The sequence below is a fragment of the Dryobates pubescens genome, chromosome W, assembly GCF_014839835.1.
Source record: "Dryobates pubescens isolate bDryPub1 chromosome W, bDryPub1.pri, whole genome shotgun sequence".
In the NCBI taxonomy this organism is placed as follows: domain Eukaryota; kingdom Metazoa; phylum Chordata; class Aves; order Piciformes; family Picidae; genus Dryobates; species Dryobates pubescens.
Window position 1 is genome coordinate 3,339,759 of NC_071656.1, and position 17,468 is coordinate 3,357,226.

At 41.0% G+C, this 17,468-nt stretch overlaps 1 protein-coding gene across 1 annotated transcript in view; it reads right to left on the reverse strand.

Annotated features, from left to right (window-relative positions):
* Positions 1-240: 240 nt before the first annotated feature.
* The window catches only part of LOC104299612 (zinc finger RNA-binding protein-like), a 135,818-nt gene continuing 118,590 nt past the window's right edge, over positions 241-17,468 (reverse strand). The window contains exons 16-20 of the mRNA XM_054177720.1: positions 7,458-7,555; positions 6,574-6,669; positions 1,510-1,621; positions 1,302-1,399; positions 241-634 (exon numbers count right to left, since the gene is read on the reverse strand). Coding sequence (XP_054033695.1) covers positions 455-634; positions 1,302-1,399; positions 1,510-1,621; positions 6,574-6,669; positions 7,458-7,555 — 584 coding nt within the window. The 3' untranslated portion in view covers positions 241-454. The remainder of the gene's footprint in view (positions 635-1,301; positions 1,400-1,509; positions 1,622-6,573; positions 6,670-7,457; positions 7,556-17,468) is intronic.

Below are 17,468 nucleotides of genomic sequence, written 5' to 3' on the forward strand. Positions count from 1 at the left end.
GCTTATGCTATCTAACACAAAGTAACGTATGCAACTAATGCCAAAGGCAAACAAAAAAATTCTAAATAAAAAGCCAAAATACACATAGCAACAACAGCACAAATGCTTCATTGAATAGTCAAGATAAGAAGACAATGCACTTATTAATAAAAAGAAGACCAAAAAAGAAAAGTTACTAAAGTTAGCAACACAGTTAAAGAAAATGTTATGAGGAAAATATATTAAAAAAAAATTTCCAATGACAAGTTTCCACTTGCAGTCCTTCCATTCATAATTTGTCTGATACAGTACATCTATTAAAATTCAGAATCTCACAGAAGAGCTAGGTTATTTTCTTCCATTCTAATTACCAAGTTGGGTTTGGATATTTTAAACAGACATTATGACTATATAAAAGCAAGGCAACAAATGGAATTTTTATCACCTTCCATCTTAGCACTGATGACAAACACTTTTAAAAGTTATCATAATCTTTTTTGTCTTTTTTCCCCTCTGCTTCAAATCCATCAACCCCATCACTGTCCCTTCTCCTTTTACGATTATTATGGATGTTGAAGCGTTGATTCATCTGTGGTAATGGATCCATTCCCAAAACTTTGTATATTTGACGGAATGCAAAGAGTCGCAGCGCAAGCTAGAAAAACAGTAGAAAGAAGAGATTTCTCTTAGAATCAAATGTCAATTTTAAGTACTTTGTTAAGTACTTAGCTCTTATCCCCTCTTTCTTCCCCCAAGGTCAATACAATAAAATTGTGTATATCACATTTGCTGCTTCTGTACAAAGTACATCATTTTAGCTTAAAAATAATATAAATGTGTTTTAGCTGCTGAAGCGGTTTGTCACATGTCCCATTATGCATTAGTAATCTTTACCAAAGGATCAAAAGAAGAGGTAGGGGCAGTAAACCTCTTAAGCTGCAAGTGTGAAGGTAAATACTGTAAGTGGATACAATAAATGTTAAAAATTAAACATACATAGATTTATTTATACAATATTAAATGCTAGCATAATTTTGAATCTAATCTGTAGAGTGAGCATCAGATATATATATAGATGGAAGTGCTTCAAACTTTTCAGGAAAATACATTAATTTTAGTGCAAAAATGAACACTATAAAACATCCTCTTTTTTGATGTTTTCATTGTCTAGCTTAAGACTGATCATTTCAAAGACCAGACTATATTCTAAGAAAGGAAAATTCATGTCCACCATTATAGCTCCGTTTAAAAAAAAAAAAATCCACAAAAAGCCAAAAAAACCCGCAGGCAAATTTAGTTACTTCACATGTATTTTTCCTTACCTGTGCACTTGAAGTAATATCCTCTCGTTGCTGATCTGTCATTACAGCAAGTGTATCAAAAGGATCTTTCTCACAAGGGTCCAGAAGGCCAGGACCACCTACAATGGTTAGGCTATTTAGTAGCACACCTCTACCTTATTTCAACCAAGATTACAGATTTTACATTAGTTAAGGGTAAGTATACAGTCACTGCTCAAATATAACTTGCCTTTAAGGATGATTCCTGAAGATATACACTCAAAAACTCTTCTCAGTGCATCCCCAGGACTCTGTGGTCCAGTGGCACTGCTAATTGCTTTTTCCACAAGCAACTCCATAGCCTAGACCAACAATAAGAAAATACAACCAATTGAAAAGATTTATTAAAAGAAAACAAAAAAAATCTACTACTGTTGTTTTAATGCAACTTTTGATACTGGAATTTTGAAGAACATTACACATTGCAATGCTTTCAGTTAAAATGGAAAAAAGTCAGATATTTTATAATGATGAATGAAAAGACAGCTGCTGCAAGATTAACATTAAGCACCAATAATGATATGCTGTTTCTCATCACAAGTTGTCTAAAAATTTTGTAGAAATTTATACAGTAGTAGCCTACATATGCAGCCATTCTCCAGCCATTTTTTGAGACACAAGAATCTGTCAAACACACAAATGAACAGCACAGCGTATGAGTATGAAATAATTTATTTGATTTGTCTAATGAAATTAACAGGATGCTGCAGAAAAAAAAATCTTTTTTTATAAAAGAACACAGAAACATAAAGCATCAAAAATGTAATGGCCTTTTAACATTAAAGTGGTTATTAGTTCTTCAGTTTGGCAAAACAACTTCACAGTAAGGTTTTTCCTAGATATAAGTTAACACTAACTCAGATGTTAAATGTAAAAGAATCCTTGATGATTAACAGGTTTTGTAAAGTTTATACATTATTTGATATTAGTTAAAATAGTTTAAATGATTAGCTGTATTTCAAATATTGTTTTTTGCCTGTGGATATTTCTATTGTTTCCTTTTATTAGATTCCTTTCCCCCCCCCAAAAAAATAAAATATATTTTCAAAAATAAAGAATATCTTTCCATAGTTTTTTCATCATTAAATGGATGGTTCAATATCACCTCTCTGGCAAGTTTTATTTTCAAACAATGTGTGTCTCTTGCTTTTTGGTGGAGTTTCAGAGTTTGTAGTTTGGTTCCTCCCTTGAGTTTAGTTGTTCAAATTGCTTTTATTTTTATTTTTCAAGAGTAAATGTCTATTCTAATGCATGCAAATAATTATAGGCAGTGTTGATTACACAGTCCTTCACTAAGAGTGTCCATTCTTTTCTATTTTATCTCAGTTTAACAGACAAATTTCAATTCTTGAGCATGGTATTTCCATACTCCCACTGTATCACTCAGGATCAAGGTTTTGAGTTTTAGCAACAGTAATTTAGTTGTTTTCATGAATGAAACAAAATACAGCAGGAAAGAAAAAAAGTAGATCAAGTTATTTCATTTATTCAAGTCTAGTTCTTTTGGATCCTCATACAAACCACAAAAGTCTGCAATTACATTGTAAGAAAATGTGAGTTATGATGCCTTGGGATTTACAGTATCACAGTATCACAGTATAACTAAGATTGGAAGAGACCTCGAGGATCACCGAGTCCAACCTGTCTCCACAGACCTCATGACTAGACCATGGCAACAAGTGCCACGTCCAATCTCCCCTTGAACACCTCCAGGGATGGTGACTCCACCACCTCCCTGGGCAGCCCATTCCAATGACGAACGACTTGCTCAGTGAAGAACTTTCTCCTCACCTCGAGTCTAAACCTCCCCTGGCACAGCTTGAGACTGTGCCCCCTTGTTCTGGTGCTGGTTGCCTGGGAGTAAAGACCAACCCCTTCCTGGCCACAACCATCTTTCAGGTAGTTGTAGAGGGCAATGAGGTCACCCCTGAGCCTCCTCTTCTCCAGGCTAAACAATCCCAGCTCCCTCAGCCTCTCCTCATAGGGCTTGTACTCAAGGCCTCTCACCAGCCTTGTTGCCCTTCTCTGGACACATTCAAGTGTCTCGATGTCCTTCTTAAACTGAGGGGCCCAGAACTGGACACAGTACTCAAGGTGCGGCCTAACCAATGCAGAGTACAGGGGCACAATGACTTCCCTGCTCCTGGTGGCCACACTATTCCTAATGCAGGCCAATGTGCACAAAAGGCTGGATTTCAAGTTTGAAAAAAAAACAACTTTGAATATGAGTTCCTTTTAACTGGTAGGAACTCAGCAAAATTTTTCCAATTTAGCTTTTATTTTTAGGTATATAGAGTGTAAAGACTAGTATATATACTAGTGTCTGTGTTTAGACTTCCTAATATTTTCTATAATTACAGCTACTTAGGCTCTTTTTTAAAAGCTCTGTGATCTCTTTAGCTTTACAGCCTTCAAACATACAGGTCAGTAGAAGTTCTGTATCCAGAAAAATATTTCTTCCATCTACAAAATTTCATCTATGACTGTCAGAAACTATGTATCTTTAAAATCACCATTTTCATTCTGTCATGGTTTTTGTCAGTAAGACTTTGCCAACAGGCCAAAAGAACAACTGACTACACAAAATTCAGTGTTGATTCATGTCACTAGCGATGCATTAGGTACCAGGAGCAAGCAAGGAAGCATTTTTGGAGAGGACTGAGATACAGCTCTCTTCCCTTCTGGCTGTGCATTAGAATAGATATTATGAGAAATAAAAAACAACATGATGCATGTTACCATAGATCTAAGTATGCTATTCTAAATGTATGCCAGGGTTTATTCTTTGGCAACTTGGTATGATAGTGATATTGAGGGCACTTACATACTTTTTGGCATGTTTTAAGCTATATTTGTACAGTGTAGTACAGAAAATGGAACTTTTTTTTTTTACTTTAAATAACAGAAGTAACTGCTTCGCATTTTTCCAGAAGCAATATCAGAAATAATTTAACACCAAGCTTGGGGCAGGAGTTGATCTGCTGGAGGGTCGAGAGGCTCTGCAGAGGGACCTCGACAGACTGGACAGATGGGCAGAGTCCAACGGCATGAGATTTAACACATCCAAGTGCCGGGTTCTGCACATTGGCCACAGCAACCCCATGCAGTGCTACAGGCTGGGGTCAGAGTGGCTGGAGAGCGGCCAGGCAGAGAGGGACCTGGGGGTGCTGGTCGATGGTAGGCTGAACATGAGCCTGCAGTGTGCCCAGGCAGCCAGGAGGGCCAATGGCATCCTGGCCTGCATCAGGAACAGTGTGGCCAGCAGGAGCAGGGAGGTCATTCTGCCCCTGTACATTGCACTGGTTAGGCCGCACCTCGAGTCCTGTGTCCAGTTCTGGGCTCCTCAGTTTAGGAAAGATGTTGACTTGCTGGAGCATGTCCAGAGATGGGCAACGGAGTTGGTGAGGGGTTTGGAACATAAGCCCTACGAGGAGAGGCTGAGGGAGCTGGGGTTGCTTAGCCTGGAGGAGACTCAGGGGTGACCTTATTGCTGTCTACAACTACCTGAAGGGGGGTTGTAGACAGGCAGAGGTTGGTCTCTTCTCCCAGGCAACCAGTACCAGAACAAGAGGACACAGTCTCAGGCTGCACCAGGGGAGGTTTAGGCTAGATATTAGGAGGAAGTTTTACACAGAGAGAGTGATTGCCCATTGGAATGGGCTGCCTGAAGAGGTGGTGGAGTCACCATCACTAGAGGTGTTCAGGAGGAGACTTGACAGGGTGCTTGGTTGCATAGTTTAGTTGATTAGGTGGTGTTGGAGGATGGGTTGGACACGATGATCTTGAAGCTCTCTTCCAACCTGGTCTATTCTATTCTATTCTATTCTATTCTATTCTAAAACACTTCTCACTGAAATAGTGCCATTTACTGTAACTGTCTTGACAATGTTAGTACTCTTCCTGCCAAAATAGAAAAGTCTATATTAGGAAGCAGTACAGCACAATAGAATTTGCTGTATGAAACAAAACAGTCAGAGCTGAGTTTACATCTACATATATATTTTTCAGTGATTTTGCTTCAGTCTAACTTTGTCCAGTCCACAGACTGAACATCTGTTATTATTTGGGGAATAGAATAGAATAGAATAGCATAAGAGAATAGATAGAGCATAAGCTGCACTCCTCGAGAGCATCCTTTAAGACAGTCAATGTAAAAGGAATGCTCCAATAACATTCAGCTGCAAGAATTGAGAGAGGCAACTTGGGTACAACCTAGAGATCTGTTTCTAAGTGACACTAATTTAAATGCCAGTGGTGACACATTCACAGGCTAGTACCATGACATTTAATCTTGCAGAAAGAATATGTTGCAGTTTGAGCTGGGTGCCCCCTGATGTGTTCGCTTCCTGTGTCCAGAAGTCCAGCCCAGAGGGGTGGACACAGGAAATTGTGTGTATTTCCTACCATAATTCTTTGCACCACTATAAGATCCAGTGTGGGGTCTAGCACTTTCTTCTTCCTCCTCCTTCAGCCAGTAACTGGGGGAGATGTCTGCTGGCTTTGGGCCTGCTAGGCCCTAGGCCACGGGGTGATGGGCAGTCTCAGACCTGGCCAGCTGAGACTAGCCCAGCAGAGGGAGGGGGAAGAAGGAGCCCTGGGGGTCTTGGGTGTACCCTCAGGTGGGAATGGGATGTCTCTGGGTTTGTTTTGGGATCTCTTTGTCACTGCGCTTTGGGTTTTCTGTAAACATTCACCGCTTTCTACTTAAACTTTCATCACTTTTGCAATCCGTTTGTCTTGAGTGTTTATTCCTGCCCGTGGTGGGGAGAGGGGGATGCCTCAACCCAGCACAGAATATATTAGCAATTGCAGGAATTGCTTGGATTTCTTCTTTCGAGTAGCCTTTCCATTATGACAAAGTTATCTGGGCACAGCTGACATAATTTTCAATCAGTTTCAGCAAAATCCAAGCAATTTGGAGTAGGTGGTTAGAAAAAAATAGATTCTTTTGTATAAAGGAAAAAAATACTTAACACTAGAATAAGAATGCTACTCTCAAAGAAGTCAAAAGAACAAGAAAATTCCTTTTGAAAAAACAATTCCAGTTCCGAATGACAAAACCTTAGAAAAATTAAAATTTCAGGAGTATCTGGGTCATTTTGTTGGGGAAAAAATAACTCTGCCCTACACCAAAAAATAGGATAGTACTCCTTGAAAAAGTCTACATTTTAAAAAAATGTTGTAATGCTTTCCTATATTTTACTTGCAGTATTATGTGCATTAAAAAAACCTAATCCAAAAGAACATTACTCACCCAGCTTGGAAAATCAGACCAAGTTGGAACTCGTTGACAGAGATCACGAAGAATACGTATGATAACCACACAGGACTGCAGGCCATTTGCTCTAGCCTTGAGAGCAATACAAAATCAAATTAATCCCAGCACCTACAGCAAATAGGACTTGTCGAAAGACTAAAACACCACTGTTCAGTGGAAGCTCAGATACAAAATTAAAACCAATCATTCTACAAATTTAGTCCATGAGCTGCCATTTACAGCAGTATTTTATATAGGATTAGTAATTTAAGGTGGCAGAAGTCAAAGTGCACAGGTTATACAAGAATAGTATTTCTTGATGTCCTGTACACTTTGACCTATGTTCACTTGTAACAATAAATACAGTATCTTTCAATATTATAAATAAAAATAATAAAGGTCTAAGAAATAGGTATAGAGACTGAAAGGTCAAGGGAATCTGTTTGGTTTCTGTATTGTGCCTTTGCCAGAATGCAAGTGACTAAACCAAATAGTTGCTTCTTGCCTTTCATTCCCTACACTTAATAAACCTAAAGAAATAGGAAAAAGTTTTAAACACATATACCACTATTTAAAGTTACTCTGCAGCCTTATGCAATATATAACAAATATACAACATATGATCACCCAAAGCGAGTGAAGCTTTCAACATCACCTTCTCAATGATTGGGAAAAAAAAAATTAAAATCACGTCAAATGAACAATAGCTGCATAAAGCAGTTCCTCCATACTTAACCTTCTACATTTAAATTTAGGGACCAGAAAAAGGTTAAGTATTAGCATGAATAACACTGAGGGTTTTCACACAGTTAAATGTTTATATTGCAACTGAACAAATTTCTCATAAGGCTACAAAAAGTAAGTAAAATGATGTTCCAAACCTGGAACCACTTAGCGTGGCGTAGAGCAGCCAGGGCGTCAAGACATTTTTGCCTGTCCAAGACATCAGGTGGGTCTTTCACCATACCCGAAGTTATATCTAAAATGGATTGAATTGGCAAAATGCAGTGAGGAATGGGTGTTTGACCAGGTGAGCAAGACACTTCCTTTAAGTAGCTTCAGTGTCACACATGCCATTTAAAGTTTAAACATTTGAACAGCAAATGTAAATATTCAATAAAAGTCATTTGATTAGGATTAAAAGCATCAATCCAGTACAAATACCAAGATCCTATTTAGATCTCAGGTTATTTTCAAATGCATTTCAGATTATGCAATACATGGTACTTCTTTATTTAAACTAACACTGCAAAAATGCAAAATAAATACTGAAGGAAGAAGAATGCTTGGACACAACATACCAGCACAGAGAACACAAGACAGAAGGAACACAAAAATCCACTCTAACCAAGTAGAAACATTCAAACTTGGTTTCTTGCAAATTATAATTGTCACATGTTATTTGGGATATACTTTTTAAAAGAAAAACTAGGTGTGTGTATATATATAAAAAAATCTTTAAAGCACTAGATGTTTAGTAATGATGTTATTTTTATCATACCTTAAACATAAAAAGGAAATTATTTTACTTTAAAAAAACTGACTAAAGGAATATGAAATACTTTTCAGTATTTAGAGTTCCATTATTTTTTAGTACTCTCTCTCCTATTCTTGTAAATAAATTCTTCAGACTATGATATATGTGTTCCGGTGTCTTTTAGGATACAAGGACGGACCTGAAAAGGGACTGCTTTTGTCGCAAGAAGGGGTCGCCAACGATCAATATGATCCACAAAATCCAACTTTATTGAGCATCAGACACTTCTTATATACAGTAGCCTAGCTGCCGGCCCCCACCTTCTGCGGTTAAACATCCTGCTTTCCCATCCTGATGAGATAATCACAAGAATTCTGTTTTACATTCTTCTTTACTTGTTATCGCCTGTAAGGGCGCAGTGACCTTGCTTTGGTGTCCTGTTATCCTTTGCAGGCAGCTGCAAGCACAGCTACAAGGTCATGGCGGCCTGGCTGCATCAACACACTAGCTTACTGTGAGCAGTAAACAACAAGATGGAGTCTGGCCTACATACTTTGTTCAAACCGTTGTTCCATAGAACCATGTCTTTGCAAGCCATTCCTCAACAATTCCCCCGTTTTTATTTTACAAATAAGGCCTTAAGGGTATTCCTTGAACATCTTACATATACAATCAGGCTTAACAATAATCAAAATTAATACAGTAACACCTAAAAAAAAAACATTAAAACTTCTTTATCAATTATCTCATCCATTGTCTGTCATGTTACATTTTTACTTTCTCTAGGATGATCAAAAATCATGAAGTGTTTAATGGCAGCAAGATTTCTTAAAAAACTGTAAAGGTAGATCTGGCCAGGCTCTAGCTTCACAGTTAGAAATCTGCAGATAAACAGCAAGAGCAAAAAGAGCTTCATTGCTTTGCCCAATATAAAGCTACTCAAAACAACATGTTTTTTGCTCATCCTAGTAACTCTCATAATGCATTCAGTTTACATTTTCCAAATTTACAGGTACAGGTTGTAATATCCTTTTATTAACCTCCCTTGGTGATAGATCAATTACATTCACTGTGTTCTATGGCGTTCCAAGTCCTTAGCAAAAGAGACAACACAGTCGTTCAGACCCTTTTCTTTCTTCCATTCTTCTACAATATCTACATTTCCTTTGATAACTATAAAAGATTCAATAGTACGATTAATATGTTTCATAATACAACCAAAAATTATACAGGCAGCTATAACAACTATAATACCAATAAGCAAAAAGCGTACGATTTCTTTAACTAAAGGTCCTAATCAGCTAAACCAACTACCAAACATAGAGCGTAGCCAAGAGTCAATCACACTATCATCTTCTTGGATCTTGACCGAGTGTTTTTCCAGCCAATCCAATTTTGCGTGGACCGATTCGCCATGATCAGACAAATTGAAGCAACACATTCCATCCACATCTTCACAACCATGTCATATTGATACGATCGTCGATGTGGTGTAGTACTTCACAGGTTAATACTCTCAGGCTGATTATCATCACAACCCATGTTATCCTCGGTTCCATCTTCTGGATTCTGCGCATCGAGTGGCGCTGGTTTCGTCCATCGGCTGGGCACCCAGTATGGTCCTTCAGGGGTAGAAACGCAGATACAACCACGACCTACAAAGATGACATCAACAGTGCCCTAACCATTGGCCAGTTTTTATATCACGATAGAACACTTTCATCTGAGTTTCTCGATTAGTTTGATTGTTTTGATGTTTCATTATGGGTGGCATGTCATCAGACCCCAAAATATATAAGTGGTTTAACACAAACAATACCCTACTTAACCTTTCCTTAGGTTCTCCCTCCTTATGTTTTTCCAAGTATATTTTTAAGATTTGATTTGCTCTCTCTACAACAGCCTGGCCAGTTGGGGAATGTGGTATGCCAGTTATATGTTTAATATCCCATTGTATGCACAGCTGTTGCATCCCTTTGCTTATATAAGCTGGTCCGTTGTCTGTCTTCAATGTCTGAGGTACACCCATCACTGCAAAACAAGCCATTAAATGCTTCCTAACATCTTTCATTTTTTCTCCTGATTGAGCTGTGGCCCAGATCATATGGCTGTAAGTATCTATAGAGACGTGCACATACTTCAATCGACCAAAGCTTGGCACATGAGTGACATCCATTTGCCAAATCTGATTGCTAGCAAGGCCTTGAGGGTTGACTCCCAACCCTAGTCCTTGCCCTTTGTTATGGAAGCTACACGTTGGACATGCTTGTACTATTGCTCTGGCTTCTGCATAAGGAATACCAAAACTTCTCACCAGTCCTTTTACATTTTGATGAAATTGTAAGTGTGACTCTCTTGCTTTGGCAAATGCTGATACAGGAGCAGCCAGTGACACTAGTTTATCTGCCCTCGCGTTGCCTTCTCCTAGGCCTTGATCAAATTTATGACTGCAAACATGAATGATTGCATATTCGGCAGACCTAAGCTTGACAGCCCTCCTGAGCTGTAACAACAATTCCCACAATCTATTGTTGGTAACCTTTTTAATCATAGAGTCCTCAATCCTCTTAACTATGCCAACAACATACAAAGAATCTGATACAATGTTCAAGGGTATATGAAGCCATGTCTGCAAAGCCCACACTACGGCCCACAGCTCCAGGGTTTGCAGTGATTCTCCTGTTTCTGCATCTAACATATGATGTTTCCAATCTTTGCCATCTTGCCACACAACTACAGCCTTCATTGATTTCTTTCCTGCGTCAGTAAAGACTGCCAAAGCTTTAGGTAAAGGCTGCTACCTAAACTTTGGTTTTTCAAGCCAATCATAGTTTGTCATCCAGCTCAACACCTTATCTGCTAAAGGTGCCGCCCGAATTGGCACACTATCATCAAGACATGCACCTGCTAACTCCATACAGTTTATCAAGAACCAATCCAGATCAGGTTGCTTTATTGGCACATAAATAGTGCCAGGTGCACAACCTGCAATACTACTAAGTCGTAGTCGACATGTCTTAATCAAGTCTGCCAAAATCAAAATTTTTTTGTTGAATTGTTCTTTTTGGTTGTAATGGAGGAAATATCCATTCTAAACCTATAGTACGGACACTCTCCCCTGTTTTCTTAACACACTGAGTTAACGCCCCGACTAGGTGTTGTTTACCCATGACAATTGTTATATCAATAGGCAAATCCAAAACCCTCCGTGATACCACGCCTTGTAAAACTTGTTGTACTATTACATCAATGGCTTCTGCCTGGTCTGTCAAGACTGACACTGGGGTTGTTGGATCTGATCCTTTTAACAAGGGTCTTAATGGTTCTAACATATCATTAGTAATGCCTACAACAGGCCTTAACCATTGAATGTCTCCCATAAACTTCTGTACATCATTTCAAGTCTGCATCTCAGTGTTCAGTGATAACTTTTGTGGACTGATTTGTTGTTCTGTGATGGTCCACCCCAGATACTGGATTGGGATTTCATGTTGAATCTTTTCGGTTGCAACTCTTAATCCCATAGATTCCATTTCCTGTTGAATCTCAGCTAGTTGTTGTTCTTCAAATGGCTGTTGCTGGCAAAATAGAATATCATCCATATAATGATATATAAACACATGCTGCCACTTTTGGCGCAGTGGTTGTAACGCTACTGCAACGTACAATTGGCAGAGCGTCGGAGAATTCTTCATGCCTTGTGGTAATACAGTCCATTCAAAGCGCTGCGCTGGCTCTTGTCGATTAATAGAAGGTAAAGTGAATGCAAATCGACAAGTGTCTTGTTCGTGTAACTTGATGGTGAAGAAACAGTCTTTCAAATCTATTACCAACAGGTGCCATGATTCCGGGAGCATAGAGGCACTAGGCAATCCCGGTTGTAACGCCCCCATAGACTGCATTTGATCATTGACTGCTCTCAAGTCATGCAGCAGTCTATACTTCCCTGATTTCTTTTTAATCACAAATATTGTTGTACTTCAAGGGCTAGTTGATGGTTTTAAGTGTCCTTGTTGAAGCTGTTCCTGTACTAATTGATGAGCTGCTTTGAGACTTTCCTCTTTCAGTGGCCACTGCTCGATCCAAACGACCTCATTTGTTGTCCACTGCAGTTGAATCGGGAAAGTCCATGCAATGACTGCTACTAGATGTTTTTTGTTGTCAACACAGCTCCCATCTGCTGCAATACGTCTCTTCCAATCAACATTTGGACAGGGTTAGGTAACGGTAACAAAGAACATGCTATTGTCATTGTCTTTCCATCACAAGTGACTCTGACTGGTGGCGATGTCTCTGCAACCGTGATACCACCCACTCCCGACAGCGAGGCCGTTGCAGTGGTCGACAGCCAGGATTTAGGCCAACAGTGCTTTGAGATCACTGTCACATCTGCTCCGGTATCTAGAAGAGCGGTGAGCTTTCTGATTTGTCCTTGATATTCCACCGTGACCTCCATCTGTGGCCGTTTCTCCATTGAGGCCGTCAACAGTGCCAAAGGAGCCGTGGAGGATCCAAAGCCCCCATCTCCTCTGTCCAAGCGATTACAAGGCTGCAATCCTGCTGTCAATTGTGGCAAGGGTATCAGTTGCGCTATTTTACTTTGTGATGGAATAACAAGAGGTGGAAACAAAGTCTGTACCATTATCTGAATCTCTCCTGTATAGTCTGCATCTATCAGCCCTGCTAACACTTGTATTTCAGACATCGATGCAGATGATCTACCAATCAATAGACAACCAACCGCCTGTCCATTAATTCTTATAGGTCCATGTGGTAGGTTGAGAGAGGGCTTAGCTCTCCCTCCTCCACAGAGTAAGAAACCACAGCTAACTCAGTCGAAGAGCAAAAGCTATATATTTACAAGCATATATGGAAAGCAGGTTATATATAACACAATATATACAGGTATTTACAATATATACACAGAAATACACAGCAAAGACAAATAACACAACAAAAATCCCTCCCTCAGGGAGGGATCCCCTCTTTGGAACCCCCTCTCTCCCCCCCTTACCTCCCTTTTTCCCCAAAAAGGGGTTAGAGAGAGAGAAAGGCAAGTTACTAAGGAAAAGAGTTGTTAGCAAGCTTCAAAAGCCCATGCAGGATTAGTGTTTGCTTATCTGAAGGCCAAGTCCAGCAGTTCGCAGAAGAAGCAGGCAGGGAGAACAGGCTGAAACACCAAACTCCCCCAACTCCCAAACCGAAATGAACTGAGGAAAAAAAATTTTCCAACCGCTTCACAATCTAAAGCTGAATTTTTGTTTATCAACCAATGAAATTCGTTTAGAATATCAGAATGTTTTGGTTCTAGTACCAAAAACATTAGCCAGTGTGTTCCAGCAGTGTTTGTTCTTAAAGGCACAGCCTCAAACGACCACAGTCCACCCCTTTCTAAACAATTTCATTGGCTGTTCGTACTGTCCATCCAATCCAGAACAATATTCACAGTTCGTAAGTTAAGTTCATCGTCCATTCCGGCTATACTCAGATGTAGATGATTCAGAAGTCCAAGAAAATCCAAAATCAAGAAAATGGAAAACAGTTTGTCTCTCCGCAGACGAAGCGAAGAAAAAGGGAAACAGGGACTCAGGGACTCTCAGTTGACTCAGGGCTCTCAGGGTTCTCAGGGTTCGTGCACCGTAGATTCCTCAGGGACTCTTTCCTTTGGACGCGCTGTAGCTGTACAACATTCTGAAATTAAACTCTCTCAGCTAAAGTTAAATCTCTTTGTGGAATACACTGAATTTCACCATTCTCTTGCATTACCCAATAAGTGTGACCCAGACCTTCTGCTGAAACCACCCCTCGGACAGGTTTAGCCTCTCCTGAGGGCGAAAATACCCAAACAGTTTTACCTAACAGATTCTTTTCCCTAACAACAGGAACTCTATCACCTTCTACTTTCTGTAGCAGATCAGAATGTGCAGGTCCAGCTCGGTTCACTGAACCTCTACTGTTCACCAGCCAGGTTGCTTGTGCTAAATGTTTCTCCCAGTTTTTCAAAGATCCACCTCCCATGGCTTTGAGAGTGGTCTTCAACAAACCGTTGTAGCGTTCAATCTTCCCTGCAGCTGGTGCATAGTAAGGAATATGGAAAATCCACTCAATACCGTGCTCTTTTGCCCAGCTCTTTACAAGGTTGTTCTTGAAGTGAGTTCCGTTGTCTGACTCAATCCTCTCCGGAGTTCCGTGTCTCCACAGGATCTGTCTCTCCAGACCGAGAATGGTGTTGCGTGCAGTTGCATGTGGGACTGCGTAAGTTTCCAGCCATCCAGTGTTTGCCTCTACCATAGTAAGCACGTACTGCTTACCAGAACGAGAACGTGGTAGAGTGATGTAGTCAATCTGCCAAGCTTCACCATACCTGTATTTGGACCATCTGTCACCATACCACAAGGGCTTAATTCGCTTTGCCTGCTTAATAGCAGCACAAATGTCACAGTCATGGATGACTTGTGTGATGGCATCCATGGAAATGTCTATGGATCTGTCACGAGCCCATTGGTATGTTGCATCTCTGCCTTGATGTCCTGACGAATCGTGAGCCCACCGAGCTAAGAATATCTCACCTCGGTGTTTCCAGTCGAGATCAAGTTCAGAGTCCTTGTCTACTTGAGAAACTCTTGCAGCTAGATCTGCCTGATGGTTGTGTTGCTGTTCCTCAGTAGCTTTGCTCTTGGGAATGTGAGCATCAATGTGTCTAACTTTCACTGGAATTCTCTCGATTCGATCAGCAATGTCTTGCCACAGTTCAGCTGCCCAGATGGGTTTTCCTTTCCTCTGCCAGCCATTCTTTTTCCAGTTCTTTAGCCAACCCCATAGAGCATTGGCTACCATCCATGAGTCGGTGTAGAGATAAAGCTTTGGCCATCTCTCACGTTCAGCCACGTCGAGAGCTAGCTGGACAGCTTTTACCTCTGCAAACTGACTGGATTCTCCTTCTCCATCCTTCGCCTCTGCAACTCGGCGTGTTGGACTCCACACTGCAGACTTCCACCTTCGCTTGTTCCCGACGAGACGACAGGAACCGTCTGTGAACAAAGCATATTTCTTTTCATCATCAGAAAGGTCATTGTAAGGAGGAGCTTCCTCAGCACGAGTTACTCTCTCCTCTGGAGGTTTAGCACAGTTGGTATCTTCAGGCCAACTTGAGATCACCTCCACCAGACCAGGTCTTTCAAGATTTCCCATTCGAGCTCTCTGTGTTATCAGGGCCATCCACTTAGACCAGGTGGAATCTGTGGCATGATGTGGTGTGGAACCTTTGCCTTTGAACATCCAATTCAAAACTGGCAATCTGGGAGCTAAGAGAAGTTGTGACTCAGTTCCAATTACTTCAGAAGCTGCTTTCACTCCTTCATAGGCAGCTAGAATCTCTTTCTCTGTTGGAGTGTAATTAGCCTCTGAACCTCTGTAACCTCGACTCCAGAAACCAAGAGGTCGTCCACGTGTCTCACCTGGAGCTTTTTGCCACAAGCACCAGGTTGGACCATTGTCACCTGCAGCCGTGTACAAAATGTTCTTAATGTCTGGACCATCTCGCACAGGTCCCAGACCCACTGCTTGGACTACTTCTTGCTTTATCTGGTCAAAGGCTGCTTGTTGTTCAGGTCCCCAGTGGAAACTGTTCCTCTTTCGAGTCACATCATACAGAGGTTTCACAATCTGACTGTATCCAGGAATGTGTAGTCTCCAAAATCCCACTATCCCCAAGAAACGTAGAGTTTCTTGCTTGTTCGTGGGATTTGCCATGGTAGAGACTCTATTTACCACATCCACTGGAATGTGTCGGCGTCCATCCTGCCACTGCACTCCCAGAAACTGGATCTCTGTGGTAGGACCTTTCACTTTGTCTCTCTTGATGGCAAAACCTGCATTCAGGAGAATGTCCATGATTTTGTTACCTTTCTCGAAGACTTCCTCAGCAGTTTTACCCCAGACGATGATATCATCGATGAACTGGATGTGTTCTGGAGCACCACCTTCCTCCAGAGCATCATGGATTACTGCATGACAGATGCTGGAGCTGTGGATCCAGCCCATTGGCAGTCTGTTGAAAGTGTACTGGATTCCTCTCCAGGTGAAAGCAAACTGAGGCCTGCATTCCTCTGCTATGGGAATAGAGAAGAAGGCATTAGCAATGTCTATGGTAGCATACCATTTGGCCTCTTTGGATTCCAGCTCATACTGGAGTTCCATCATGTCTGGTACTGCTGCACTCATAGGCGGAGTTACTTCATTCAGGGCTCGGTAGTCCACTGTCAGACGCCAGTCTCCATTTGGCTTTCGCACAGGCCACACTGGACTGTTGAAAGGTGAATGAGTTTTGCTGATGACTTTCTGACTCTCCAACTGACGAATCAGATTCTGAATGGGCAACAAAGAGTCACGGTTGGTTCTGTATTGTCTGTGATGCACAGTCCGAGAAGCAACCGGCAACTTAATGTCCTGAATCTTGTGTTGTCCCACAACTGCAGATTCATCAGAAAGCTCAGGTCTAGCAGACAGCTTCAGTTTTTGTCCATCAATTTCTACAGAAGCTACTCCAAAAGCCCATTTGTAACCTTTAGGGTCTTTGAAACGCCCTTCTCTCAGAAAATCAATTCCCAAAATACAAGGTGCATCAGGTCCGGTCACAACTGTATGCTTTTTCCATTGTTTACCAGTTAAGCTTATATTAACCTCCACTTTACTTAACTCTTGAGATCCACCAGTGACTCCCAGAATAGTTATGGACTCTGATCCCTGATAATTTGATGGCAATATGGTGCACTGAGCTCCTGTGTCAACCAAGGCCCTGTACTTCTGAAAGTGTGAAGTGCCAGGCCACTGGATGTACACATCCCAATAGATTCTGTTATCTGTATTACCCCTCTCCTCCCCCTGGCGGGAGGCAGGGCACCCCTAGTTATGGGGAACATGTCCACAGGTGCAACGAGCACACTGTGCAGTGTTAGAACTGGAGCCACTGTTGGAGCTACTAGAGTTGTCCTGGGGAACTGTAAAAGTAACAGCTACCCTTCTGGTATTGCTACCTCGGGTTCTGCCACTTTGCAGTTCTCTCAGTCTCCTGAAAAGATTAGAAGTTGGTTGACCATCCCACCTGTTCATGTTCTCACCAAACTGATCACGCAGGGTAATCCAAATAGTCCTACGTGACTGCCTTGGTGGTCTGTTTTGGTTTGATCTGTTTTGGAATGACCTCCTTGGAGGATGTCTATTCCTCACAGATGAAACCTGTACCCACCTGGAGGAAGAATTGGAATCATCTCTTTGTGCCAATTGGGAGATGGTGTTTTTAAATTCATCCTTCAGCTCTTTCATGCAATTCTCCAGTTTTCCAGACAGAGTTTCAATGGCTGAAACCAAAGAAACACGTGTCATGCTATCATCCAATTGTCTCAATTGATCAGTG